This window comes from Hoplias malabaricus, chromosome 17, assembly GCF_029633855.1.
Source record: "Hoplias malabaricus isolate fHopMal1 chromosome 17, fHopMal1.hap1, whole genome shotgun sequence".
Taxonomy (NCBI): domain Eukaryota; kingdom Metazoa; phylum Chordata; class Actinopteri; order Characiformes; family Erythrinidae; genus Hoplias; species Hoplias malabaricus.
This window is the reverse complement of record NC_089816.1, coordinates 6765579-6793356: the sequence shown is the minus strand read 5'-3', so window position 1 is coordinate 6793356 and position 27778 is coordinate 6765579. Positions and strand designations below refer to the sequence as shown.

Genomic DNA, 27778 nt, shown 5'->3' with positions numbered 1-27778 from the left:
GTGAGACTGAATACCGGGTCGACCCCCTCTCTTTTGGACTTATTTGAACACAAAATGAACCTTCAATGATGCCAACTTGCTTGACGATCTGAGGGAAACTGCTGCTATGTTTTTAAACATGACTCTTAACTAACTGTAACACAGTGTTTACTGGAGATTTTGTTATGGACCTTGGATCTTGATGCGGTGGCTGTGACTCTCGGACTCACTCCAGGCGTGGTCAGCTCGGTTAGCATTTGCCTGCCACTGGAGAGAGGGAAGTTAAGGTAAAGCTCGCGCTCAGGTGACGGTGATGCAGGTGAGCGTGGAGCTCGCGCGGCCGTCTGACTGTGTCTCCGCGAGGTGCCATGGCCCCTTCATCGACTCTCCCCGAGCTCAGCTGCCCGAGTCGCTGCGCCCTTCACCCGAGAGCAGGAGCCTGAAGATCCGCTGTCCTCTTCCAGTTACCATGAGCTCCAATGCGGAGAGGGAACTCAGCCTGAAGTAAGACCTGCAGGAAACTTGGGAGTGCACATAGGGCCTCCGAATTTCCAGGGCTCTTTTCAAAGTTTAAGACATGTTTTGTTGATTTAATATTAATATGATTAATTATGATATTATATTGTACAACGATGTAGTGCGTTATTTCTAAAGAAAATATTTGATGTGTTTTATTTCAGTATGTTAAACGCAGCAAATACACAGACACATTTACACGAGAAGGGTTTCTATGTATGTAAAAAAAAAAAACAACAACAACATTTATTTACAGTTACTCTGTTTAAAACTTTATTACTTCATAAAAAGTTCTTAAGAAACTATGGTTAATTCTCAAAAATAAAAGTAGATGAAACGTCTTTTAAATCTGGATAATCTTAGTATGAGATTCATTATAACATAATACCCAGTAAACAATTAGCCGTTGATTCAACGTTGAAATAACGTAATGACTGCCGTCCAATCAACGTTCTCTTAAGGTTAAAAATGAAAGTTGAAAAGACGTCCAAACACAGACATTGAAAAGACGACTATTAGACGTATTTTGGACGTCCATTGACGTTATTTATTGGTCTCGAAATAAACTACTTGTATAAAACGCGTTTTGGACGTCCACTGACGTTATCGATTGGTCACCACTTAACTAACTTATTAAGATGGATTTTGGACGTCCATTGACATTTAAAATATGTCCTTGACGGACAGACTACTTTTAGACCTATTTTGAACGTCCAGGGACATTCCTTATTTACTGGGTATATTCCACAACTTTAAGTTAAAAAGTCCAAACAAAAAGAAGGGACAAATGGACTATCAAAAACAAACAAACAAACAAACAAACAAACAAAACAATTTGATCATTGCTTGAACTGACACATGGTATCACAGGTTATCACAGAGAACGAATGAATTATAAAATACTGCACAAGACACAAGCACTTTCTCAAGACACCAAGCCAACTTTTAATCTAAAGAGATGTATGTAACATATCAAACCATTTTAAATGAACAGTAATTCCCTCACCAGTGCTACACATAAGGATAACTAATTAATACAAGGCTCATGTGAGGGAATCAGGGTATTGTCTTTCCTTTGGTGCAGGTATATCTAATTGCCTCTACACTAGCATTTAGTTACGCCTTCAGCCCCACCTTATCTCTCCTCTGGAAATAAGAGCAGGCTCATTTCTTATTTTGTATTTTAGATACACGTAGGGGGATATTTAAAGTGAAATCAGTCTCAGTACTTTGGTTATGAGCTGTTTAAATGTATTTTTAAAGTTTGTTTTTTAATGTTGACAAGTTATAACTCACAGGTTTCATATATGTCCTGGAAAACCGGGAAAAAGGAGATTTATAAACAGATTTTCCAGTCGTAGAAAACACCTGTATAATAATACATTTTTTTCACATATACACATTTGGAATTGGAGCATGTATTTATAGGACCCCTTCTCTGAGTAAGGTAATTTAAGTTTAGCAAATTGAGTGAGCATGAATTTGATTGTACTGCATACGTTTATTAAACAAGCACAAAGAATAACTGTTAATAAATGAAATAAATTTGTCCACACTTTATAGAAAGCCTAGAAATGTATAGGTTAGTTTTAGTCATGGAACGTGTCAGGAAACATAGGACAAAAAAATAAAAAATAAAATAAAATAAAATAAATTAAAAAAAAATTGAAAAATGTAAAGCTACGCCTCAAAGTCGCATGTTTTAGTCTCTCATGTCTTTTTGCTAGAAATAGGAATATTTGAGAGATGCGGCACGGTGGCGCAGCAGGTAGTGTCGCAGTCACACAGCTCCAGGGACCTGGAGGTTGTGGGTTCGATTCCCGCTCCGGGTGACTGTGAGGAGTGTGGTGTGTTCTCCCCGTGTTCGTGTGGGTTTCCTCCGGGTGCTCCGGTTTCCTCCCACAGTCCAAAAACACACGTTGGTAGGTGGATTGGCGACTCAAAAGTGTTCGTAGGTGTGAGTGAATGTGTGTGTGTGTTGCCTTGTGAAGGATTTACCAGGGTTTATTCCTGCCTTGCCCCCAATGATTCCAGGTAGGCTCTGGAATCAGCATTTGGACATAAAGTGTAAATATTGCCTCTCTATGGAAACTGGACAAACTGGTAAAGAAATTAAGATTTCAATTAGTGATATCTAGAGTTAGCCTTGAGCTTTTCAGCGGAACTCAGGCTGATGTTCCAAACCTCTAGAAGACCACGTTGTGCCCAATAGCTCTTCTGTGGGATTTATTTTAACCTTTTTCTAATTTGAATGGCATTCAAATATAAATAACCCAAAGGATCTAAGTGTGTTCCATCTGTTTCAAACTCCTGTGTGTGTAATGGACCTGTGGAATTACATGGTGTCCACACTGTGAAATCACTGTCCCTTTGTGTTTGGCAGTAAAAGGCTGACGAAAAATGAATCCATGTCAGTCGTCCGGGTCTTTCGGCTGCCATGCAGGTCATGCATGTTTCATAAGCACCTGGTGAGCTGCTGCTGAAATTATTTGCTGTTTACTCTGCGAGGGAAACCTGAGCTGACGCCGGTGCCAGAGTTCCTCTTTGACCTCTGCCAGACGTTTAAGCCCTCACTCTGCCACTAATTAGTTTTCCTTTCTCTCCTTCCTCTCTCCCACCTTTTGTGATGCGTGTAGTTTTTGTGTGAGCGTATTGATCCATTTCACTCTCAAGTCTCCTTGTTTTTATTGCCTGTGAATGATTGGCTTTTTTTCAAGTTAATAGGCTTTGCTTGCTTAGAAGAACTCCATCTGTTAAAGAGTAACATCCAGAAATGGTACCAGTCTGACACTCAAATGCTAGATCTTTTATTGGAAGAAAAATATGATTTCAGTTTGTACATGGTGTAGCTATGCATTGTTTAAAAGAAATCCAGAAAAGACAGAATCCGTTCTTCCGACTAGGCTATAAAAGAAGGCCTCTATAAATTAAGGCTCTTAATTTGCCTGGAGGTTGTGGGTTCAAGTCCTGCTCTGGGTGACTGTCTATGAGGAGTGTGGTGTGTTCTCCCTGTGTCTGCGTGGGTTTCCTCCGGGTGACTGTCTGTGACGAGTGTGGTGTGTTCTCCCTGTGTCTGCATGGGTTTCCTCCGGGTGACTGTCTGTGAGGAGTGTGGTGTGTTCTCCCTGTGTCTGCGTGGGTTTCCTCCGGGTGACTGTCTGTGAGGAGTGTGGTGTGTTCTTCCTGTGTCTGCGTGGGTTTCCACCGGGTGACTGTCTGTGCGGAGTGTGGTGTGTTCTCCCTGTGTCTGCGTGGGTTTCCTCCGGGTGACTGTCTGTGACGAGTGTGGTGTGTTCTCCCTGTGTCTGCATGGGTTTCCTCCGGGTGACTGTCTGTGAGGAGTGTGGTGTGTTCTCCCTGTGTCTGTGTGGGTTTCCTCCGGGTGACTGTCTGTGAGGAGTGTGGTGTGTTCTCCCTGTGTCTGCGTGGGTTTCCTCCAGGTGACTGTCTGTGAGGAGTGTGGTGTGTTCTCCCTGTGTCTGCGTGGGTTTCCTCCGGGTGACTGTCTGTGAGGAGTGTGGTGTGTTCTTCCTGTGTCTGCGTGGGTTTCCACCGGGTGACTGTCTGTGCGGAGTGTGGTGTGTTCTCCCTGTGTCTGTGTGGGTTTCCTCCGGGTGACTGTCTGTGAGGAGTGTGGTGGGTTCTCCCTGTGTCTGTGTGGGTTTCCTTCGGGGACTGTCTGTGAGGAGTGTGGTGTGTTCTCCCTGTGTCTGTGTGGGTTTCCTCCGGGGACTGTCTGTGAAGATTGTGGTGTGTTCTCCCTGTGTCTGTGTGGGTTTCCTCTGGGGACTATCTGTGAAGATTGTGGTGTGTTCTCCCTGTGTCTGTGTGGGTTTCCTCCGGGTGACTGTCTGTGAGGAGTGTGGTGTGTTCTCCCTGTGTCTGCGTGGGTTTCCTCCAGGTGACTGTCTGTGAGGAGTGTGGTGTGTTCTCCCTGTGTCTGCGTGGGTTTCCTTCGGGGACTGTCTGTGAGGAGTGTGGTGTGTTCTCCCTGTGTCTGTGTGGGTTTCCTCCGGGGACTGTCTGTGAGGAGTGTGGTGTGTTCTCCCTGTGTCTGTGTGGGTTTCCTCCGGGGACTGTCTGTGAAGATTGTGGTGTGTTCTCCCTGTGTCTGTGTGGGTTTCCTCTGGGTGCTCCGGTTTCCTCCCACTGTCCAAAAACATGGTAGGTGGATTGGCGATTCAAAAGTGTCTGTGAGTGCGTGTTGCCCTGTGAAGGACTGATGCCCCCTCCAGGGTATGTTCCTGCCTTGTGTCCAATGATTCCAGGTAGGCTCTGGACCCATACAGGTAGCGACCCTCTGGACGCTTATTGATAATGAGTGAATGAATAATACCAGTCAGAAAAATTTAAATGAGCTTTTTCTCCCAGTTAATTCAGCCTTATTTCTGAATAAATAAAATGGCAAACCCAGCATAATATATAACAAATTTACCTGTTAGTACACGTTGAGTCCTGTACTGTACCTGTAAACATTTAACAACAGTAAGATGTCAATGGGCAGAGTCTGTGATTTTGATTAGCAGTTATATTCTGTAGAATTCACTGAAGAGAGGACAAACGGCCAAAGGTAAGAATAGTATGCTGAATTTGGTGATGGGTTTGGTACATGTATTGATTTAGGAGGGGAAAATAATAAAACATTCTACCAAAGCCAGTTACACAATGACTTGACTTCCTTTCTTTCTGTTTAATAGCATTGTGCCCTTCCTGTGATGACAGAGGGCATAAGTGTTGATTGAAAGACCATAATATGATGTTAATATAGTGTTTCCTGTGTAACCTGTGTGAAAGAAGTAACTCTCGGGCCTGCCAGTGGACTTCCGTTGCTTGGAGTCAACATCAAACAAGGATGCAAATGGGAAATCAAAAAGGGAGGGATGAAGAAAAGGGAGGGGAGAGGGAAACTCTCTAGATGATGATGTGTAGACGTGTGAGTCATTTGGGCTTGGGTCATCCCACCAGGCACCTGTAGTGCTCAGGAGAGGCAGGGCCAAGGAACAGCACTTTCCTCTGATGCAGCAAAACAAACAAGGTGTTGAACCTGAAGACTGTGTGGGAAGAGAGGAAATCTGTGGGAAGGAGATATGGAGCAACTGAGTTTCTGTGGCTGATCAGGCAGCCGTAACCCTTGGGCTTGCTCTGACCTTTCTGAGGCTGAAAGAGCAGTAAACAAATTCTCTGGTGGACTCTGGAGGTTATGTGGACAGACAGATCAGGAGGTAGCCTTTAAATGCACTCTTCTCACTAGGTTCTGGACTGGGGTATAACAGCAGGTGGTCCCATGTGTGGTGCTTTGGGCAGTTTTGAGTATGCCCAGGCTGGCTTCCCTGCTCAATCACGTCTACCCACATGGTATTGGCAGGGGCCTAGAACTCATTGTTGTTGGGTAAGTTGTTTGCATTCATGACAGTTTGTCTTATGTAAGGAATCATACACTGATTGTTTGTGTGATTGTTTTTCTTTATGTTTGAAATGATGGGCGGGAGGGCAGCAGTGCTGCACTTGTGCCGGGATCAGCCTACGCAATACTTTAGTTTTTCACAATGTCAGATTAGCACTGGCAACACTGCACGTTTGATATGGACCAGTCATTGTTCGCATTCTTCCGTGAGTTCAGAGGTCTTTGGGGAGGTGGGTCAAGCTACAAAGTGCTGTAATTGTAATGCTGGCAATTTTGGATTCTGAAAAAACGATCGTGGACCAGTTCCTGGGTGTTACGAAGAGGACAGTATGGACTGTTTGTCCTGCAAAGACTTGAGGTAATGCGTTAACACGTCAAGAGCATTTCCTCAGCTGTGTACACACCTGAATGCTTGTGGCAGTGATGAGTGTATCCTAATATTCCGTACCATATATATTGTGTCATAATGTACGTCAGTGTGACCACATTTTACACATTTGGATGGTGTCTGTTGCTTCATGTGTCATTAAAATTCCACACAAGGTAAAAAGCAGGTGGTGTTTGAGTATTGTACAAAATACAGATACAACAGTGGGTTGCATGGAATTGTAAGTGTACTTTTCATTACATATAAAATGTTTCTTAATTTAGCTTTAAATGAGCACCTTTACAATGAGCATTCATGAAGACCCCTCCACTTTAATAGAGTTACATGTTGTCATAGCGATAAATGTGACACTCCAGAATGACTGTATATTGTCCTTTGATCTTGTACTATCTAAATTATTCATGCAATAATTACTAGCTGGTTTAGGGGCAGTTTCAGACAAAAGTAAAAGCTTGGAGGTGCTCTTTTGTGCCTGGTACAAGCTGCTGAAAATTAGAGTTTCAAAGATGTTTTTCCTTTGTAAATCCTTACCAACTGCAAAAAAAATTGTTTTCATTATGCCAAGCAAGCATAAACATGTTCCTTTATACTCTAAACTGCATGCACAGTAACTTTCTGTCTAACTGAAATACCTATTTAACATGGGAACTTGTATTTCTTTGTGTCTGTTTCGTACTTAAGGAAAAAGCTTCTGAAGGAACCCGACAGATACATTTGTTCAGTTTCTGTCCAGCTAACCAGAAGCACTGACAGGGACCTATCAAGTGACCAAAGGTAATTTGTCCACGTCTGCACAGAGCTGCAGTTCTCTCACCTTACAGCAGAAGAGTAGTGTTATTGTGTTTGGTGTCGCATCAGACTCAAACTTAAATGCATGAGCTCCATTCCCAAAATGTATGTCCTCTATCAAACAGTGCTGTAATTGGGCTGCCTGTGGCCCTGTTGTGTTGGCAGCGTCTCTGGATTTTCCCGTTCCACTGCTCGTGCTGCGAGCCCAGAGAGCTGCCTCACCTCCTGCTCAGACAGCACTGGCTTCTCCACTGAACACAGTTCCATCTACTCCTGGAGATACGATGTAAGAATTATTACACCATCTGTTCTCTCACTATATCCCATGACCATTCACTATGTCATTCCGTGAACTGCTGAAAAAGCAATGGTTCTATTAAGTCTTATAAAAATGCAGTGAGACTCCCTTAAAAGTCAACTCCACTGATGTTTCTACAATTTTGCATTTAATTAATTTGATAAGATGTAAACAAAGTTATTGAAAAGGGGTTGATTTGAAATGCTCCATTCTACAGCGTTGGTGTTAGCAACAAGGCAGCTAACGCTATTATTGCCTCTTAAAGCTCCGTCGAGGAAAGCCATTACATTAAATTGTTAGAGATATGCTGCCTGATTTCTGAGATAAGAACCTATTTTTCAGCTCTGCCACTTTTATCATTATTTACATTATACAGTATATATATTTTATATAAAAGTTCTTTTCTGCTGTGCACTATTTTACATGAAACTGCTCTGAATAGTTCATATAATGCATTTTGAAAAAATCAGTGGAAACACTAGGTGGCAATATGTAGACCAATAATTCTTTAACTCTCAGACTCTCAAAACTACCCAGAATATTAGTTATCAAATATTTTGTTGCAGTCACTGAATATTTAAGTTTTAACATTTCAAAATCCACGGATACATTTTGCACTTATTTATTTAATTTTATTTAATCAATTAAAGAGTCCTGAGGTTATTCTGCAAGGGAAAGTTGGCAGGAAGGTCAGACAGCAGTGGTCTTTAAACAGTACAGTGAACAGTGCAAGGCATCAGTCATAACTACTAAGAAGATAATGACAGCAAATGTCCTGCCATAAATTTGGCAAGAAAAAGGATTTTCATGTATCACACTTTGAATAGGAAAAGATTGGGAGCAGAGTTGATAAATTTAAGGTGATCCTTTGAAAGAGCAGAAGAGGTATAATGGTAAAAATTTAGTGAAAGCTTTGTAGATACAAATACACAAGGCCCTCAGTGTCCTCTAGCAAGGTCACACTGCTGAATCAGATGTCTGCGGTTTGTTTGGGGTGGCACAGCAGGTAGTGTCGCAGTCACACAGCTCCAGGGACCTGGAGGTTGTGGGTTCAAGTCCTGCTCCGGGTGACTGTCTGTGAGGAGTCCTGTCAGTGTGGGTTTCCCTTGGGGTGCTCCGGGTTTCCTCCCACAAAAGTGTCCATAGGTGTGAGTGAATGTGTGAGTGTGTGTCGCCCTGTGAAGGACTGGCGCCCCCTCCAGGGTGTATTCCCGCCTCGTAGGCTCTGGACCCACCATGACCCTGAACTGGACAAGCGCTTACAGAAAATAGATGAATGATTGTTAGTGATATATGGGATGAATGCACATCCTTTATTTTACAGTCATTGGTTGTTTTCACATGCTGCATCGCAAATAAATAAATAAATAAATAAGAATTTAACATTACTGCTAATCTTAGTCTGAGGATTTTAGGGACTGTACAAATGCCAGCCAGTCCATGGTATTGAGGTGCATGGTGTAATGGTGTGTATGATGTGCAAGCAGGAATTTGACCGGGCAAACACACAGCATGTGAGGCAGCTCTTCAGTGCACTGGACGAACTCCTGTACGAAGGAAAACTGAGCAGTAAATCTGAGACTTTGCAGAAGGAGTGTGAAGAATGGAACAAACACTCTCCTCACCTAAGGTAAACACCCAGAATATGGAGAAACACTACATTACACTGGTGTTTAGCCTTCAGTAGCTTACTCTGAAAAAGGTCTTTATTTCCAAGAATTTGTAGTCTGATGTTACTGTATTAGGGAGAAGGAACTATTAAAGTAAAGTAAACATGTGCCAATTACACACAATGCATTTGTTTTGCCTCAGGATTTTAGGGAATCAGCTGGAGCCTCCAAAGCAGGAGGGAGTGCAGTACATTCACAGAAGAGCCACGAGTGCTCGGATGATTCAGACACCTCCCTGCCTAGACAAGAGAGAAGATAACAGCGAGTAAGCACCTGCTTAAAAAAATGACAAGACACACGTGAGGTATTCACAAATTAGCATTTCAGAATAAGATCATTTAAAACTAAAGTTAAGGGTGTTTAGAGGGATTACTTTTTATTACTGGATAGTATTTAGTGCAGTTTAGCTGCTTTGGTGTGCTTTGCACAACACATATTTTATGTTTTATCTTTAAGCAATTATAACTGTGCTTTATTATAAATGTGCAGAAATATGTTCTCTGTAAAGGAATATATATATAGGGTTCCAGACAGAGGCGATTGCTCTAAGACTGCAAGGGAAGCTCAGATTCCCCTAAAATTTAAAAAAATAATTGATCAAATATATACTGTTGTCAGTGACATGTCAGTGAATAAATATGCACTACAACGCGCTCAACTTTTGTTCAGAATCAGCTTCTTATCACTGGTAAAGATGTGGCTTTCCTCTCAATCATTCCCGCAGCTTCACAGTGCTTTAAACAGTGAGGACGCTAAGCGTCCACAGAGTTCAATAGCGAAGCAGTGAAGTGCAGCGAAACGAGACGAGTCATTGGATAAATGCTGGGCTTTGTCCCGCCCATCGGACACTCAGCGTCTCTGGGGGTCTATGGGGCAGTGGGCCGTCCTCGGCCGGCCCGGACGCTCAGCTTCTGCATGATGATTGGATGATCTGTCTGAGGCTGAATCCCTTTTTGATTGACAGCGAAATGAGCGAATCGGCGATCCTTTGGTGTAAAGATCCGTGGGAGCATTTAATTTTCATTCTGTTCTGAGTTGAACCGGAGATTTTCTTAAACCTCTTAGCGGCATTTTCTTTGTTAAAAACGACGAGCATCTATTTCTGGTGGGTTTTTTTGTAGCTGCTTGTATTTGGAGATTGACTTCTATCACTCTTTCTGACTTCTATCGCAGTTTCTGTCCAGCGGGTGCTGCTGAGCCCCTCCACCGTCACAAAGCACTCACAGGCGGACACACTTCACATGGGCCAAGGCCGTTTAAGCCTAGCTCTGCTGGCCATTGAGAGGACACTAGTCAAGTCCCTGGAAAAGACGCCTTGTTGGTACGACAGCGTCACAGATCATTTTCTTAAAAAGGAACGGAGGGTAGATTTTACGTATAAATAAACCGACACATTTTATGATGTAGGCCGACATTGAGCTTCCCCTCCTTGAAAGACCAGCATCCGCCACTGCTTCCAAACATTGCCATATGACTGCATGTGTACCCAATAAACTGTGTATGTAATGCATATACTCTAAAACAAACCTTTACAAGACAGTATATCTGTTATTAGCAAGCTTAAGAGAGTTTCTTAGGAGAGTTTTGAATAAAACAGCAGTAAATGACTGCTTCATCATTCCACTTCAGTAATGCTGCTGTAGTGGAGCATTGATGTAGTGATGTGTGTGAGTGAATGAGTCTGAAAGCTGGCTGGGTGGTAGATCCTGACAGAGCAGAGCTGTGATGACTAACACTGGCGGGCATGAGGCCAGCGGCAGACAGATATGACAGATGGCTGAGGGAGGCACGTGCTGCTGAGCTGTGAATGGCTGGAATTAAAAAAACATGAGGCACCCATTTCCAGGCTGCGCGACAATTTCAGTGCTCAGGGAGCTTTTCATGGGCTTCTCACTCTGGTGGTATACCTTCTGTGATTATTAACTTTGTTGAATGCATCTAATTTGATTGCTTTTACTTAATGTGTAAGTTACCCAGATGTAGTCAATGTTTGTTTTTCTAATTTTTCATCTATTGTTGATATCGTAGGTTCAGGTACAAAATTAAAAATAAATTTCCTTCACTACTAATGTATCAACTCAACGCATTTAAGCATCAGTGCATTTAGTTATAAGATAAAAAAGAGTGGTTCCAGTTTTTTTCAGTTTTATTTAAATGATTTAGATGCTCAGTGCACTATATAGCGAGTAATGCAGGGAATAGTAAGTAGGGAGCCATTTTAAACACAGCACTTGTTTGTGTGCCTGTCATATGCTTCAGTGTAAAAGCTGTATTGCTTTGTTGAGGGCTTTTTACAGTAGTTAAAACCTGATTATAGCATGATCACACAGATGGAGGACTACTCATTCATTCATTATCTGTAACCGCTTTTCCAGTTCAGGGTCGCGGTGGGTCCAGAGCCTACCTGGAATCATTGGGCGCAAGGCGGGAATACACCCTGGAGGACACTTTTGAGTTTTTTGATCCACCTACCAACGTGCGTTTTTGGACTGTGGGAGGAAACCGGAGCACCCGGAGGAAACCCACGCAGACACGGGGAGAACACACCACACTCCTCACAGACAGTCACCCGGAGCGGGAAACGAACCCACAGCCTCCAGGCTCCTGGAGCTGTGTGACTGCGACACTACCTGCTGCACCACCGTGCCGCCCTGGAGGACTACTGCTGCTGTAATTTTAGTTCACTTTATAGTAAACTCTTAAGAAAGAAAGAAAGGTGACCGGCACAGAAACATGATGTAGGTTTTACTATAAAGTGTTTATTTGTGATAAACATGGCACAATTCTGGGGCGGCACGGTGGCGCAGCAGGTATTTTCGCAGTCAGACAGCTCCAGGGACCTGGAGGATGTGGGTTCATGGCTCGCTCCGGGTGACTGTCTGTGAGGAGTGTGGTGTGTTCTCCCTGTGTCTGCGTGGGTTTCCTCCGGGTGACTGTCCGTGAGGAGTGTGGTGTGTTCTCCCTGTGTCTGCGTGGGTTTCCTCCGGGTGACTGTCTGTGAGGAGTGTGGTTTGTTCTCTCTGTGTCTGCGTGGGTTTCCTCCGGGTGACTGTCTGTGAGGATTTGGTGTGTTCTCCCTGTGTCTGCGTGGGTTTCCTCCGGGTGACTGTCTGTGAGGAGTGTGGTGTGTTCTCTCTGTGTCTGCGTGGGTTTCCTCTGGATGACTGTCTGTGAGGAGTGTGGTGTGTTCTCCCTGTGTCTGCGTGGGTTTCCTCCGGGTGACTGTCTGTGAGGAGTGTGGTGTGTTCTCTCTGTGTCTGCGTGGGTTTCCTCTGGATGACTGTCTGTGAGGAGTGTGGTGTGTTCTCCCTGTGTCTGCGTGGGTTTCCTCCGGGTGACTGTCTGTGAGGAGTGTGGTGTGTTCTCTCTGTGTCTGCATGGGTTTCCTCCGGGTGACTGTCTGTGAGGAGTGTGGTGTGTTCTCTCTGTGTCTGCGTGGGTTTCCTCTGGATGACTGTCTGTGAGGAGTGTGGTGTGTTCTCCCTGTGTCTGCGTGGGTTTCCTCCGGGTGACTGTCTGTGAGGAGTGTGGTGTGTTCTCTCTGTGTCTGCGTGGGTTTCCTCTGGGTGCTCCAGTTTCCTCCCATGGTCGAAAAACACACGTTGTTGGGTGGATTGGCAACTCACAAGTGGACATAGGTGTGAGTTAATATGTGTGTGTGTGTGTGTGTGTGTGTTGCCCTGTGAAGGACTGGCGCCCCCTCCAAGGTGTGTTTGTGCCTTGCACACAATGATTCCAGGTAGGCTCTGGACACACTGCGACCCTGAACTGGGTAATCGCTTCCAGACAATGAATGAATGGATGGATGGCACAGCTGGGAGTCCAGCCTAAATCAGTGTCTTTTGTCATTTTTTTGACCTTACTGGCCATTACAGTTTCACATAATTACTAAATCTGTAAAGTTTTGTCACCTTTATGGTCCGTCTCTACTTTCAATGTACTTTTATCAGTGACTCATGAAGAATGGATTCATGCTACTGATTGGTTTCAGGACTCTCTTTTTTTCCACCAGATTGCATTCGTCCACTGGCACAGGCTATGTACTGGAAATCATATTTTATTTTGTCTGTTTACCTACCAGCCTCCTAGCACAAGGCTGCTGCACCTGATTTAAAATATGCACTGTTCTATAGAGTAATGGGATGACATGGCACTAAAAATGCCCACAAGTGCTGCATTTATCAGTCTGGCCTAGCTATGATGAGAATTCGTTCTCTCTCATCTTTCTCACTTTACCACACAGCCACCCCACCCCATCCCATCTCTCTCTCTCCCTCTCTCTCTCTCTCTCTCTCTCTCTCTCTCTCTCTCTCTCTCTCTCCCTCCCTCTAGGCTGTGTGTGGAGGGCCACAAACTAGCCCCTGGCCCCTGGTCTGATTTGAGTGTGTACTCCAGGCTGCCTCTGTCTGGTCTCTCTTTGTCTCATATGAACCAAGAAGAGGAGGTTTACGAGGTAGAGGGCAGGATTGAGGAGTTTCTCGCTTACGATGAAAAAGAAATGTAAGCCCCAAGAGTTCTACAATTAGTGCACCTTTCAGCTATGTTTATCTCTTTCAAATTCTCCATTCTTTATTCTGTGGCTTACAGTGGATTAAAATGTATTAACATTGTTTTTGCTATAGAAATAAGGTTCCTTTTAAATCTCACAGTAAAATAGGGCTCTTAAGTATTTTTACTGTTGTCTATGGTGTATAATGCTGTTACAATAACAGCAATTGTTTAATGGAAGATAAATCTTATTCCCTACACCAGATATAGTCATGGCTAATTACATGCACTTAGGTGGGAAATGAAACCTATATGCACATACATGCAGGCATACATACATAAACAACTTGCATATGTTGATTTATTAAATTTATTAATTTATTAAATTATTTCTTTAATGGGCTATCGTTCGTGGTAATCACAAGGAAATTATTATTTTCTCTGTAAGAAGTGATTACACTAGCATTGCTGCTAATCAGTCTTGAATGGGAGTTCATTACACAGAGCGTCTGAAGTGTGTGTGGGTGTGTTTTGACAGTTTGGCTCTTTTGCGTCATTCTCTCCCACCGCAGGGAAAATGAGGGGGTGGATCAGACGAAGGTCTTAACTGCAGCCCCTCGAGATGGGGTCCCCCCAGTGTCCCCCAAAGCCTGCATTCGTGATGCAGTGGCAGATGAGCTTTTTGATGACGTTTGGAAGGAAGTGGTGGGTCTGCTGGAAGATCTCTTACACAAGCACTGGGACAAACAGAACTCTGGTGGGTCTGCATAACTCACACAGACACCACTGTTCATACAAATCCACTATATGACACCGGACACTGTTTGAGTGCATGTGAAATAGGCATGGATTTGTGGACTATATGCTAATATGCAGGCACACAGTCAACAAATCAGCAAGATAATTCAGCACTATATATGGAGATTAAGTTCTGTGAAATGCTTTTTTAAAGTTTGCTGACAACACCGAGGGCGGCACGGTGGCGCAGCAGGTAGTGTTGCTGTCACACAGCTCCAGGGTCCTAGGGTTGTGGGTTCAAGTCCCACTCTTGTCCTGACTGTCTGTGAGGAGTTGGGGGTGTTCTCCCTGTGTCTGCGTGGGTTTCCTTCGGGTGACTGTATGTGAAGAGTGTGGTGTGTTCTCCCTGTGTCTGAGTGGGTTTCCTTCGGGTGACTGTCTGTGAGGAGTGTGGTGTGTTCTCCCTGTGTCTGCGTGGGTTTCCTCCGGGTGCTCCGGTTTCCTCCCACGGTCCAAAAATACACGTTGATGGGTGGATTGGTGACTCAAATAAAAAGTGTGTGTGTGTGTGTGTGTGTTGCCGGGTGAAGAACAGGTGCCCACTTCAGGGTGTGTTCCTGAGTTTTGCCCAGTGATTCCAGGTAAGCTCCAGACCCACTGTGACCCTGAACTGGATAAGCGGTTACAGACATTGAATGAATGAAAAATAAATTATTTGAATTAGTTCAAATAATTATTGAAGGAGTACCAGAATGTTGACCAAGCTATGAATATTTAACTGTACCAATTTAATGCAAAACATTAATTCATTCATTGTGTGTAAGCGCTTATCCAGTTTAGGTCATGGTGGGTCCCTACCCTGGGGGGGGGGAGGGGCTCCAGTCCATCGCAGGGCAACACACAATCACACCTTTGGACATTTTTGAGTAGCCAATCCACCAACCATGGGAGGAAACCGGAGCAAACCCACATGGAGACGTGGGTGAAGAGCACACCGAACGCCTCACAGTCACTCGGAGTGGGACTCGAACCCACAACCCCGAAGCTGTGTGACATCAACGCTACCTGCTGCACCACCGTGCCACAACAAACTGGCATACAACAAACATACATACAAGTATACAACAAACTGGCACAGAGCAAATCCATATTAAAATAAAATAAAACACATACTAATTATACTCCTCCAATACAAACATTTATTCAAGTGTAACAGGGAGCAAGGAGGTTGGGCATGAATGGGGGTGTTGCCACTTCTAGTTTTATTAGCTCCCACATGTTTTGCCATGTCTTATTTTTCATACCCTGTCCAGATATTCCAGCTAAAATGTTTTCATGAGCAGTCATTTCAGAATTTCCGCTGTTTTTTTGGTTGTGGGCCAACTATTTTAATATTTTATGTTGCACCAACCTATATTTTTATATTTTCCTAGCATAACTACACAATGATTTTTTTACAGCTTATATCAACACTTAAAATAAAATTGAGAAGGCTTTCCTTGACCTTGAAATACTGTTTTAGCATCAGATGGACTGAAGCAGAGAAGGACACTGGAGAACTCCAGCCAAATTTTCGGTGAACCTTCATCTCACCTTCTGTCCAGAGGCCATCATGTCTCCCTCAGCCGGGGCCTTAACAGCAGGAGTACTCTCTTGTTGGCCAACACCAGTAACATCCAGGTAGCAACCTGCCACAAAACTCCATAAATATAATTACAGTATGTGAAGTTCTGTAACTAGGAATGCTAAAAAATTGTCCCATTTTGTGTTTGATTAGGACTCAAGTGTCTTGAAGATTAATTTAAACGGCGTTATGACAATCCAGGCAAAGCCTCTGCAGCAGAGACAGCAGGGATTTGGCGAAAGGTCTCTGTAAGTCTGAAGGATTCTAGAAAGCTTTCTTTGATCCTCACAAAACCAAACAAATCATTGCAGCCCTTCCCGCTACACTGGAAATTACTGAAACACAATAATAGCCTCTTCAGTGGCCAGTGCTGAGGGCTCTCAGGCAACACTATGAAACTGCCAACACTGAGTACTGTGTTATCTTGATGTACATAATTAGGGGCTGAACATAATACCTGTATTTTAGCCAAAAAGACTATGATATCATCTGTAGAGGATATGAGGAAGGTACTTGCTCAGTGCTGTTTTGTCTACTGTTAAGAAAGGTTTGGTTTTTTCCTGAAAAAGGGCAATTGTCTTGCCTCCACTGAAGGTGTGACTCAGAAGATGGAGCCAACTCCTTTATGTGTTTAAAAGCCCAGGGGCAAAGAGGAATGAGCTCGCGGTCACAGAAACCACCCAGCCAGCGGACACTCCCCAGGCTCAACATCAGAGCCAGACTGCGTCAGAATCTCCCATCCCAAAGCACCCAGGTCCTACGAGGAAACAGACTGTAAGTCATAAGCCCAGATATAGGCACTTTTCACACAGTTTAGAATAATCTGCCTATCAGACAATTAACGGTAAGTCAAAAGGCATTTTAATTTTGCTTGTTAATGAGCACTTCTCCTTTGAAGATGTGATTCCTCAATGCTGTTTTTGCCTTTATTTTGATTATGATGCTCATAAGAGAGCAGACAGGGTCAATTCAACACAATCTAACAGGTGATAGAGTGAGCCAGGGTGGATTTAAGCTTGCGAAATTGTCAGAATATAATCAATATATCTCAATGAGCATTGCAAAATATTAAATATTATATAATTTGCATAAGGGTGGCACGGTGGTGCAGCAGGTAGTGTCGCAGTCACACAGCTCCAGGGACCTGGAGGTTGTGGGCTCGAGTCCCGCTCCAGGTGACTGTCTGTGAGGAGTGTGGTGTGTTCTCCCTGTGTCTGCGTGGGTTTCCTCCGGGTGACTGTCTGTGAGGAGTGTGGTGTGTTCTCCCCGTGTCTGCGTGGGTTTCCTCCGGGTGACTGACTGTCTGTGAGGAGTTTGGTGTGTTCTCTCTGTGTCTGCGTGGGTTTCCTCTGGGTGACTGTCTGTGGGGAGTGTGGTGTGTTCTCCCTGTGTCTGCGTGGGTTTCCTCCGGGTGACTGTCTGTGGGGAGTGTGGTGTTTTCTCCCTGTGTCCGCGCGGGTTTCCTCCAGGTGACTGTCTGTGAGGAGTGTGGTGTGTTCTCCCTGTGTCTGTGTGGGTTTCCTCCAGGTGACTGTCTATGAGGAGTTTGGTGTGTTCTCCCTGTGCAGTTACAGATAATGAATGAATGAACAATTTGCATAATTTAAAATATTGAAAGAATCCAGATATGTGCAAGCAAAAAACAAGCAAAAAAAACACACTTTTAAATATTAAAGATAAATTTAAATGTTAAAATGCTGTTTTATCTTGTTATGCAATTATCCCAAGTTTGCTTGGAACTGATTTGAATGTTTTAAAGGACACAAAGCCAGGGCTGTCAAAGTACTGTCAAAGTTGAATTAAAATACATTTCTGCAATATTTCCCTGAAGAAGGTTTTTTTCTTTCCTATTTCCTTCTCCTTCCTGTCCATAATATGAAATCTAGGACCTACACGGCAGCTTATTTTGTCTTCCACACTGTTGTCAGATTGCAAATGTATGATGCAACTATTTCATAATAATGTGACAACCACACATTTTGGACTGTAAAAGGTCTTGTGGGGTGCTGCTAATCACAGACAGCGGCCATCTTTTGAAGTGCAGATTCCTGTACAGAGCGGCTTGTTAAATTGCTCCATAAAGCAGAATTGCAGACAATTAATTGTAACGTTATTAACCTTGCCATCACTCTGAACAATCATAGTGTTAGCTCTAAGCGCCTGCTGGCATATTAGGAATGAGTAAACACGCTACTGCTAATTGTGTGTGTGTGTGTGTGTGTGGCTTGATCTTTCTGCTACAGATCCACTGTGGCTGAGGACTTCCTTTCCTCACCTGTAAGTGCAGTGCAGAATCATAGGCTTCCTCTCATCCACATGGAGTCAAATGAACAAGACTGGATCTCTCCTGTCCAAAAAGTAACAAATCAGGTAGGTGTTTATGCCTCTGAGTGCCTAAGCCTGTAAAGTACTGTAAATGTCAATATAACTGCATACTTACAAATTAAATAACTGTTACACTTGTATTCAGTTTCAATTCTATTTCAACAGGTTTGCATTTTGGTCAAAAACATGGCAGAAATGATAGCACAAAAGTAATTTTTTTGTGGATATTAAATCATAATAAGACATTCCTTCAAAATAAATATGGTAATGATTTTTTTTTAAATCTTAGGCTTCAAATGAATTTCAAAGTTTCCATGAGGCAACAGTGAGAACATCATAGTTTTATGAGTGGTTCTAACTATGGCTTGGTTTTTCATCCATTTATTCACCTTATTTATCTTTTTTTCCTGTTTTACACAATACTAGTTTACCATTATTTTCTTGCCCTATACTGTAAGCTAATTTTAAATTGAATGTATAGACATTACAGTGAATAGATGTATTGGGCTCACAGCTGATCTTTATCAGCTCAGAGGAAGGATCATGAGAGGAGGAGTGACTAGTGGCATGCAGGCAGTGTCCAGCCTTCCACCTCTGAGAGATCCCACTCTGCTCCTGGAGACTTTGTCCAGACCCAACACCACACACACATTCAGGGTAAGCCTTACTATGCACTCATCAGTAGTCCATAAGTGGCAAGACAGGTTTGTCCATCATTTCTTTCTAAATCAAATGTATTAATAGGGACTCCGTCTCCTCTTGGCTGCTGCTACAGCCTCTAGTGTTTTTGGAAAGGTTTACACTCAGTGTTGGGGATGTGATTATATTTAAGTAGAATAGTAAAGTCAAGTACTGACACAGAATGATTAAGTATGGATTCAAATTGGCACTCAAATTCATCCCAGAGAATGTCTCCAAATGTGGTAGACAGCATTCCCAAAACTAAACAACCTGAATAAAAATGTACCAACAAGTTAAACCTCAGCCCTTTCCTTAAACATACCATTCCAGCTGAAAAGATGCAGAGCTTCTGAACGTAAACACACCAGAGAGAACTGCATTTCCCCACAATCGTATATGTCCACTTTAAATCTAAAGATTCTTCTATTACTAGAAACTGTACATCCATTTTAGAATGTAAAAAATGTGTTATAAAAGCACATTCTCATATATAGCACAATAAATCCATCATCTATCCAGTCTGAATACTTCAGTTTATTCCTGAGTTTGATTTCCTTTAAAGTAATTTAAAGTAAACTTCATTTATTCTCAATTTATTCAAAATTTCACTATCCTATGTAAACCACTGAATATGTTGAATACTGGTTGTTTGCCTAATAATAATGATTTATGATATATTTATTCTACAGCCATTTATGTTATTTGGATGTCATCCTGTCGATTAATTCACAGAATAAAAAAGCGCCTGTTTACTTGTTAAATAAACATGTCTTGTTTTTCAGTGTTTTTGCTGTATTGACCAAGACAGCATCCTCACACCAATAATCATTGTCCAACCACAGCAGCCTTGGAATAGATAAAACTATCTGTTGTTCACGTCTCCTGAACTGTAAACACATGATCCCACAGAGATGTGTTATTAATTCTGATGCTGCTGTAGTAATGATGTTTTATATGAAGGGTGGACACACCAGAAACTGTTCTAATGCATGTCATGCTTTTTCTGCAGTCAGACACATCCCTGAAAAGTTCTCTCACTCCTATGGACTTTGCCAGTAATCTGAGGATGGGGAGAGGCCTTCTGGCTGGAGACATCTCCAGAACAGGTGGGTGATTGTTAGCTTGATTGAGGGGGTAATATTTGGTCATTAAAAGCATGTTTGTGAGTACCTGCATCTCCTTCATTTTATTAGCAGAAGAATAGATCTACTTCTTAGTGCTCAGACCCATGACACTGAATTGCCTTCTCTTGCCTTATATGTGCAAGAGATGAACTACATATTTCTCCCGTCTTTTACAAATAAAAGCCTTTAACTGCTTTTCTGAAATAGGGGACCATATGTATCAGCTTATACATTATTATTATACTTCTCAATAGACTTTCATGAAATGATGAGCAAATTGATCTTTGATCAGTGTTTTTATACTGAGTTGCTTGATGGGATTTAGATCATAAACAGTGTATAATACTGGAGTTATCCTGTATTCCAGGTCATGGCACACCGATGGGTGTGACAGGCTTTAGCATCACCTGCTCCACATCCAGTGGCTTCTCTGAGTGTATCACTCCACCAAAGAGACATACACACCTCCTCTCCTCCACTGATGCACAAGGACAAAATACATCTTTACTGGGCTCTATAGGTAAATCTCAAGGGTCGTCAAGTCTGAATTTCACTTTGATTCAGCTGGATTGGGAAATATTCTGAATTACTTTTTAAATATATTTAAATATATAACACTTATATTATTTGGTAATAATTCAAAAATTATTCTAAAATTAAAATGTCAGAGTAAGACGTTTTTGTACTCTGCCACACACTGGATTTGAAACTACCCTGGATTTAGCCCTGGATTGAGGGCTAAATAAAGCACTTGAAATCACAAACGAAGTAACACAGAAGAAAGCAGAATGATAATGAACCGAATGTAACTGTGTTCGAGCGCGAATGATGCTTGGTTTGAGATGAACGGATGCGCGGGGCTGACGCCATCTGTACGCAACCCGAAATTTTGTTCGCTAACCGGTACAAATTTTTATTAAAATTTTTGATCGTAACCCGATTCTAGGCGTTCGCTAACCGAGGTTCCACTGTATAAACTTAATGTTTCAGTTTCAGTTCTAAGAGCCTGTGAATTCATGTCAGTGAAAAATGTAGGGATTAAAACATTTTGCATTCAGTCTTTTCAATTTAGTCGATTAAATGTAATTTTTAAGAACAAATGCCTAATATATTATTTTACTTTAATATATTTTTGTAATTTTTGGCCAGCCCTTTGCTATTGGCTTATTACAGCACTCCAGGGTTGAATCTGAATGTGGCGACTGTATTTGAAGTCTGTTCTTGCTTTCTCTCAATATAAGGAAGAAGGGTTTGTATAATAAGGTGTAATATGACAAAAAATTTAAACCAAAAGTTTGAGACAAAATCTACTTATGGAGTAGCAAATGACCTGCTAGACTACAGTAGTTGACCACTGAAAAATACTTTAATCCATGAAAAAGCCCCCTTTTTAGCTGAATAAATCAAAACCTCTCTTCTGTATGTTGGCATAGATGTGTGAAAGACCATAAAGGAAATAACATACCAGCATGACCTTAGAGAGGGTTTACCGCAAGTTGAATACCATTCATCAGCCTCAATAACAGAAAGGCCAGGTTAGATTTTGCTGAAAAATTAATTACTTAGTGTGCAGACTTCAGGAACAGTTTAATGGTCAGACAGCATTAATAATAATCTTTACTAGAGTGGTGAAATGAGGAAAGAGTGAAGATGCAATGGCGTGATCAGGTAATATATTCCCCACCATGCCATTGTATATACCGGCCTGGTCTTGATAATATTACGTAGTATTACATAATATTACGTGTTAAGTAGCATAAAATAAAATAATTACTGAAGTTTACAGAAGTATCTTGGACATCACTTCATACTTTCATTTTGTAGAAATTTAATATTAATGCAGTTAATGAGGTAAGCACTTAAACATTTCTTCATCTATTTGTGATCAAATTTCTCAAGACAGATGTTATTGTCGGGTATGCACAACATACACAACTGACGCTAAAGATGAAGACGTGGTACACAAGGTTTTTCCTTCTGGGATTAAATACAACAGTAGCAACAAATAATCCAGTAGTCATAAAGGAGCTTAAAAATCCTTCAAAATAATGATATATCTACAAAGAAAGATTAGAGATGTCCAGGTGAGGACCTTCTCTATGATTCTTTATGGATATAAAAGCTGGCCTTGAAAAATATTGAAGCCTTTGAGCTTTATTTTTGGAAAAAAAAAAACATTTGAGAGTACCTTGGACAGGGCAAACACGATGGGCCAACAAGTTGTGGATACAAGCTGCTCCAAAGTTCCAGAAATCAATAATATAGGGAGTTTGTCCCCCCTTTTTTGTTGTTACAGAATCTGCTCTTCTAGAGAAGCTTGACACTAGAAGTTGGAACATTTGTTGTGAGGATTTGTTTGTATGAGGCCAGATAATGATATTAATTATTTAGTTCTTGATCAGTGCAACTCCAGATCCTCCCAGAGGTACTGAATGGAGCTCGATGACACCAGTGGTGGACAGTAACACAGTAAATGTAACTCATTACAGTACTTAAGTACTTTTTTCATGTATCTGTACTTTACTTCCATATTTTACAGTATTTCTATTTTGGGTGACATTTCACTTTAACTCCACTCCATTTCAAAGTCAAATATTGTACTTTTTACTCCACGACATTATGAAAATCTGCCGTTCCCTTTGGTTAATGTGTGAATAAAACCGTAATGTGTCTGAATGCACAGCTCTCCATTTGGACACATTGCAAGGAGATGAACGAATACAGTCACAGTGCTAAAGAAAGTGAAAACGTTTTTCCACCTAAAACCAATAAAACCAAATCCGACTTTGTTTTAATCAACTGCTGTGAGAATTTGAAACTGTAAGTAATCACTTTCAGTTCCTAGTTATGAATGAACACAATGATTTGTACCGTTTAGTATTTGAATCATCAGTAACAACTACTCATTTATACGGTTTACGGATCTGTAGTGCTAGCTAGATGTCACAAATCATTCACAGAGGAGTCGGGTGGAGATTTATTATACACAATACATGAAGCGAGGTCAAAACCAGAAGATTATTCCAAACCCAAGATCACTGTAAAAGTTTATACGTTGCTCTGCAATTACACCGCCAGACCACTAGAGCTGAATTTCAAACATTGTCTTCAACCCTATGTTGTACACAATGTAGTGGTGAAGTGGTTTTAGTTTTGCGAACCTTTTAAGTGCACTATTTAGGGAGTGTAGTGTAGAGGGATTAATATTTCTGGACTTAAACAACTTGAACCATGTTCGTCCGATTGCAGACCAGTCACAGTTATTGTGGTCTGTGTAGACACGACAAGTTACGTGTCCAGAGAAGCATAAATTGAGCTTAATACTCTGGAGACAATGACCTCTGTTGGTTTGGAGTGGCTGCACCTTGGGTGTATGTAATAGTTGATATAAAACCATTCATTGTATTTAATCTTTGGCTGTGTTCAGTGTCAGACTAATTAATTAATTAAACAATTAATAAAAGACCAGGGAACCAAGAGTGACACTAGAGTCTTTTCACATACAAAGTCTTAAGCATGTTAATAGGATATTAGAGCCATAATACATCATGGTATTTTTATTTTTGATACTTAAGTACATTTGAAGGTAAACAATTTTAGTACTTTTTACAATGAGTTTTACAATGAGGACTTCTGCTTTTACTGGAGTAATGTTTTACTTTGAGTATCTGCACTTTTACTCAAGTACATGGTTTGTGTATTTTGTCCACCACTGGATGACACCACAGAACATGCCTACATCGCTCCACAGCCCAGTACTGGGCCCAGTTCATACTCCTCTTCTAGTCAGTACTTTGAGCATCATTTTATGTTCATGTGCAGTTGCTCTAAAGACTTACCAAATTTATGTTTTATGACAAGAATTATTACATCAGAAAAGATCATTCTGTTGGGAACAGCTGGAGGTAAAAGAGGACAAGGATAGCCATCAACAAGATGGATGACAGTCAGAGGAGTAAACAACAAGCCATTAATAAGCCTCAAGACCCATACGCTTTTGATGAAATTCTAGAGAAATTGTCCACTTGATAATTAATAAATACATACAAATGCAGTGTGTTGTAGAACAGTAGCAAAACAATATAAACTATCCAATTATTAATTGACTGCACTGAAATGCTGCTGCCAGGAGTATACTATATTGTAACTTAATATGATGTGTCTAAAGTAATCTCAGTTTTGTTCACGTAAATCAGATTAGCACAGGTACGAGGCTCATAAGAATGTATTACCATCTTTTCTGTAACAATAACAAACACAAAACATTATATCAGAGTAAATTATGGGGAATCAGTTATCCAAGAAAAGTTTTTAATTAAGAGACAGTTCTCGAATAATTCATGAGTATGTTTTGTTTTGTTAGATCCTGGGATTAATGAACATGCCTCATTATTGGAGAATGTGACACAAGGACAAAACACACAAAAGTCAAGAATTCCATGGTACACTGTGAATTTTAAATGAACACTAAACTAAAAGAATTCTTCACATTCTCAGGTCCTCGGAAAGCACTGAATCGGTTTCCTGTGCCTGTGAGAAAGAAGTTTCAGGTGCTGTTGTCATAGCACAGCAAAGACAGTCTGCATTATTGAGTAAGGATGAAATCATTTTGGTGCTTGTTTTTTCCCCAAAATATTCATACTCAACATTATGCTTTATATTTTCATAATCACAGTATGTTCATTACAAACTGAGTAGTGTACAAAGCTATTAGCTTGCATGAGTGTCTGTGTATATTTGGTTAAACAGATTTAGACAATGACACATTTGTTTTATAATTTAGCTTCTGTACACTACCACAACGATTTTAAACAAAGAAATAGATGGAAGTGTAGATATTCAGCTACATTCATGCCCTGTTTAGTGTTTTTCCTGTTGTCTTTGAGTGTCTTTTCTGAATTTCATTGTTGTCTGTCCTGTGCTCCTTTAGCACATGGTTTTGTTTTGTTTCATTCTCATCTCCTCCCTTGTCTCCGCCTTAGCCCCGCCTTGTCATTAATGTACCCACCTGTGCCTCCTTTGTGGTCCTGCCCTCTCATTATGTTCCCAGATCTTCCTTTTCCGCGGTCCTGTCTCTTTCTCACCACAGTTCATGGTTGTTTTCTGTTGGTTTATGTCAGGTTTGTTTTATTTAATAAAAGTAATTACTTGCACATACACCACACACAGTCCCTTCATTTCTACAGGCTCAAGGACAGCAACAGTCAATTATAACTATAATAAATATATTAAATACATGAATGCAAATCTTAGCAGTCAATGCCCGTCTGAAGTCTGAAGAACATCACCAAACACTGAGTTTCTTCACTTGAGTTCCCTTGCCCCTGCTACTGCTAGTTTGTGTATTTTTCTGCCTTCAGTCTTGCTTTCAGCAAGTGAAAATCAAGGTTTATTTGGTTGCGATCAGGTGAATGATGCAACCTGTGGAGAATATTGTGGGTTGTTTCTACTTTATTTTTTGGGTCATTATCCTTGTGTACTGTGAAACAGTCATTTCGGTTTTCCACCATTAGACTGAAGCTGAGCAGAAAGTTTGACACAACAGACGTCTGAATTCATCCTTTCCAACATCAGCTCTTCCTGTCCTCCTCCATACAGTTCTCTTCCAGTCATTCTGGTACAAATGTTAACCTTGTTTTGATCTTTTCAAAGAACCTTGTTCCAACACTGGACAGTCTTTTCTATTTCAGTTTCAATTTTGAGGTAAAGGTTCTGTATTTACATTCATGATGGAATCTGTAGATTGACAGTGATATGTGAACCTCCTTGAGACTGTTCTTGACTTGGCTAGATGTTGTGAAAGGGTTTGTAACAAGGAAATAATTTTTTGTACATACACAAACCGATTACTTTTGAGCCTGCATAAAATGAGGGATTATAGTTTTAAAAAAAAATGCTGTGACTTCTAAATGACTAAAGCAATATCACTGTTAAACATATTGGAATAATGGTCAAAAGTCTAGACTTCCTTCTTTTTTTTTCAAAACTATTATGGTGGTATACAGAAGCAAAAATATTAACTGTGTCACTATCTAAATACGTCTAGACCTGACTGTGTAATGTAAGTAAACACTCTGGACACCAGATAAAAGGACGGTATTAAAGAACATTTGTTCGATTTTTAGTTATTTTCAATTACATGTGTTCAATGCCAAATCACTCTGTATGTGAAAAATATTTTCACAATTAATGGAGCCCAATAAATATCATTTGTACCGCAGATGTTCAAAGTGTGTGCAGTATATTTTTGTTCCTGAGCAGTAAGTCCTAGCACAGTTTGTATCAGAATATGATTTGAATGTGACCTATCAGCAGAAGGAGGGGTGGAGGGAAGAGGGGGTGACACACCCAGGAGGGGTGCCAGCCCATTGCATGGCAATACACATTCAAACATGTACTCATACTCACACCTATAGACACTTCAGTAGTCAGCCAATGTGTGTTTTTGGAGCATGTAAGGAAACCTGAGCACTCTGACGAAACCCATGCAGACAAACACCAAATTTCTCCCAGAGAGTCACCAAGACCAGGGCTCGAACCTACAACCCCAGGACTACCTGTTGAACCACTGTGCTGCTCGAATGAAAATGAAAAACTAAAATATTGCGTTGCAAGTATTCAGACCCCATACTCAGTACTTTGTTGAAGCACCTTTGATAGTGTTTCCAGTCTCCAGTCTTCTTGGGTATGGTGCTTCAATATTTGCACACCTGAGTTGGGGATTGTGGAATGCCACTCAAGAACATTCAGAGTCTGTGTTGACTTGGATGTGTGCTTAGGGTCACTATCTTATTGGAAGATGAACCATCTGCCTAGTCTGAGGTCACTAATGCTCTAGATTGAGCTTTCATGAAGAATATCTGTATTTTGCTCCGCTCAGCTTTCCCGCTCCCTGTCCCAGTTGTTGAAAAGCACCACCACAGTATGATGCTGCCAACACCATTGCTTCACTTTAGGGATGGTATTGGGCAGGTGATGAGCAGTGCCTAGTTTCCTCTATACATGACATGTAGAACTGAGGCATGATCAGACAAAAAATATTGTTCCTCAGTCTGTGAATACATTTTTTTGATGTCTGTAGAATTGTCTCTTATTCAAATTGTATTTTATTAAATTTGGGACAGATCTTTCAAAGATTGTGAAATGATTCATTCATTCATTATCTGTAAGCGCTTATCCAGTTCAGGGTCGCGGTGGGTCCAGAGCCTACCTGGAATCATTGGGCGCAAGGCAGGAATACACCCTGGAGGGGTGTTCACATTCACACCTACAGACACTTTTGAGTTTAATTTATTATTATCATAAGTAGCACCACTGAATACCAAAGCAGGTTTAACCATGGATGCTATGGACCTTTGGGCTAATTTAATGTGTGTTTTACTTGACTGCTCCCAATTCATTGGAGAAAGGTAGAAGTTTGAGGTTTTAAAAGGCTACTATAGTGGTCTGTGCTGTTGCTGAGGACCCCACATTGCTCTGTATTGTCATTCTGCTCAATTTCTCATAAAAACGCCATGGCAACAAGAAGAAATGGACTTGGCAGAGCTTTGGAATGGGGAAAAGGCCACGGTATGTGGGAAACATACACATACATATCTCTCCTTTAAGCAGTCTTTCAAATCAAAGAACAAATTACAGGATGATACTGCACCTGCTCTTCTGCCCAACACCTGTCAATGATTAACTGCAGATTACACAGGTTTAACTACATGTTTCTTTGTTTGTTAAGTGCTGAAACTGTTAAGTCTGAAGTT

At 41.4% G+C, this 27778-nt stretch overlaps 1 protein-coding gene across 1 annotated transcript; it reads left to right on the top strand.

Moving 5' to 3' along the window:
- The first annotated feature begins 6 nt into the window (after positions 1-6).
- On the top strand, positions 7-26171 carry fam149a (family with sequence similarity 149 member A). Its single transcript, XM_066649680.1, has 16 exons — positions 7-483; positions 6969-7061; positions 7242-7362; positions 8862-9004; positions 9187-9309; positions 13377-13544; positions 14105-14289; positions 15793-15950; positions 16048-16142; positions 16489-16668; positions 18138-18264; positions 18748-18876; positions 19910-20006; positions 20392-20544; positions 24522-24616; positions 25538-26171. The coding sequence occupies exons 1-15, from the start codon at positions 293-295 to the stop codon at positions 24587-24589; spliced, it is 2031 nt and encodes a 676-aa protein (XP_066505777.1). The 5' UTR covers positions 7-292; the 3' UTR covers positions 24590-24616; positions 25538-26171.
- The last annotated feature ends 1607 nt before the right edge of the window (positions 26172-27778 follow it).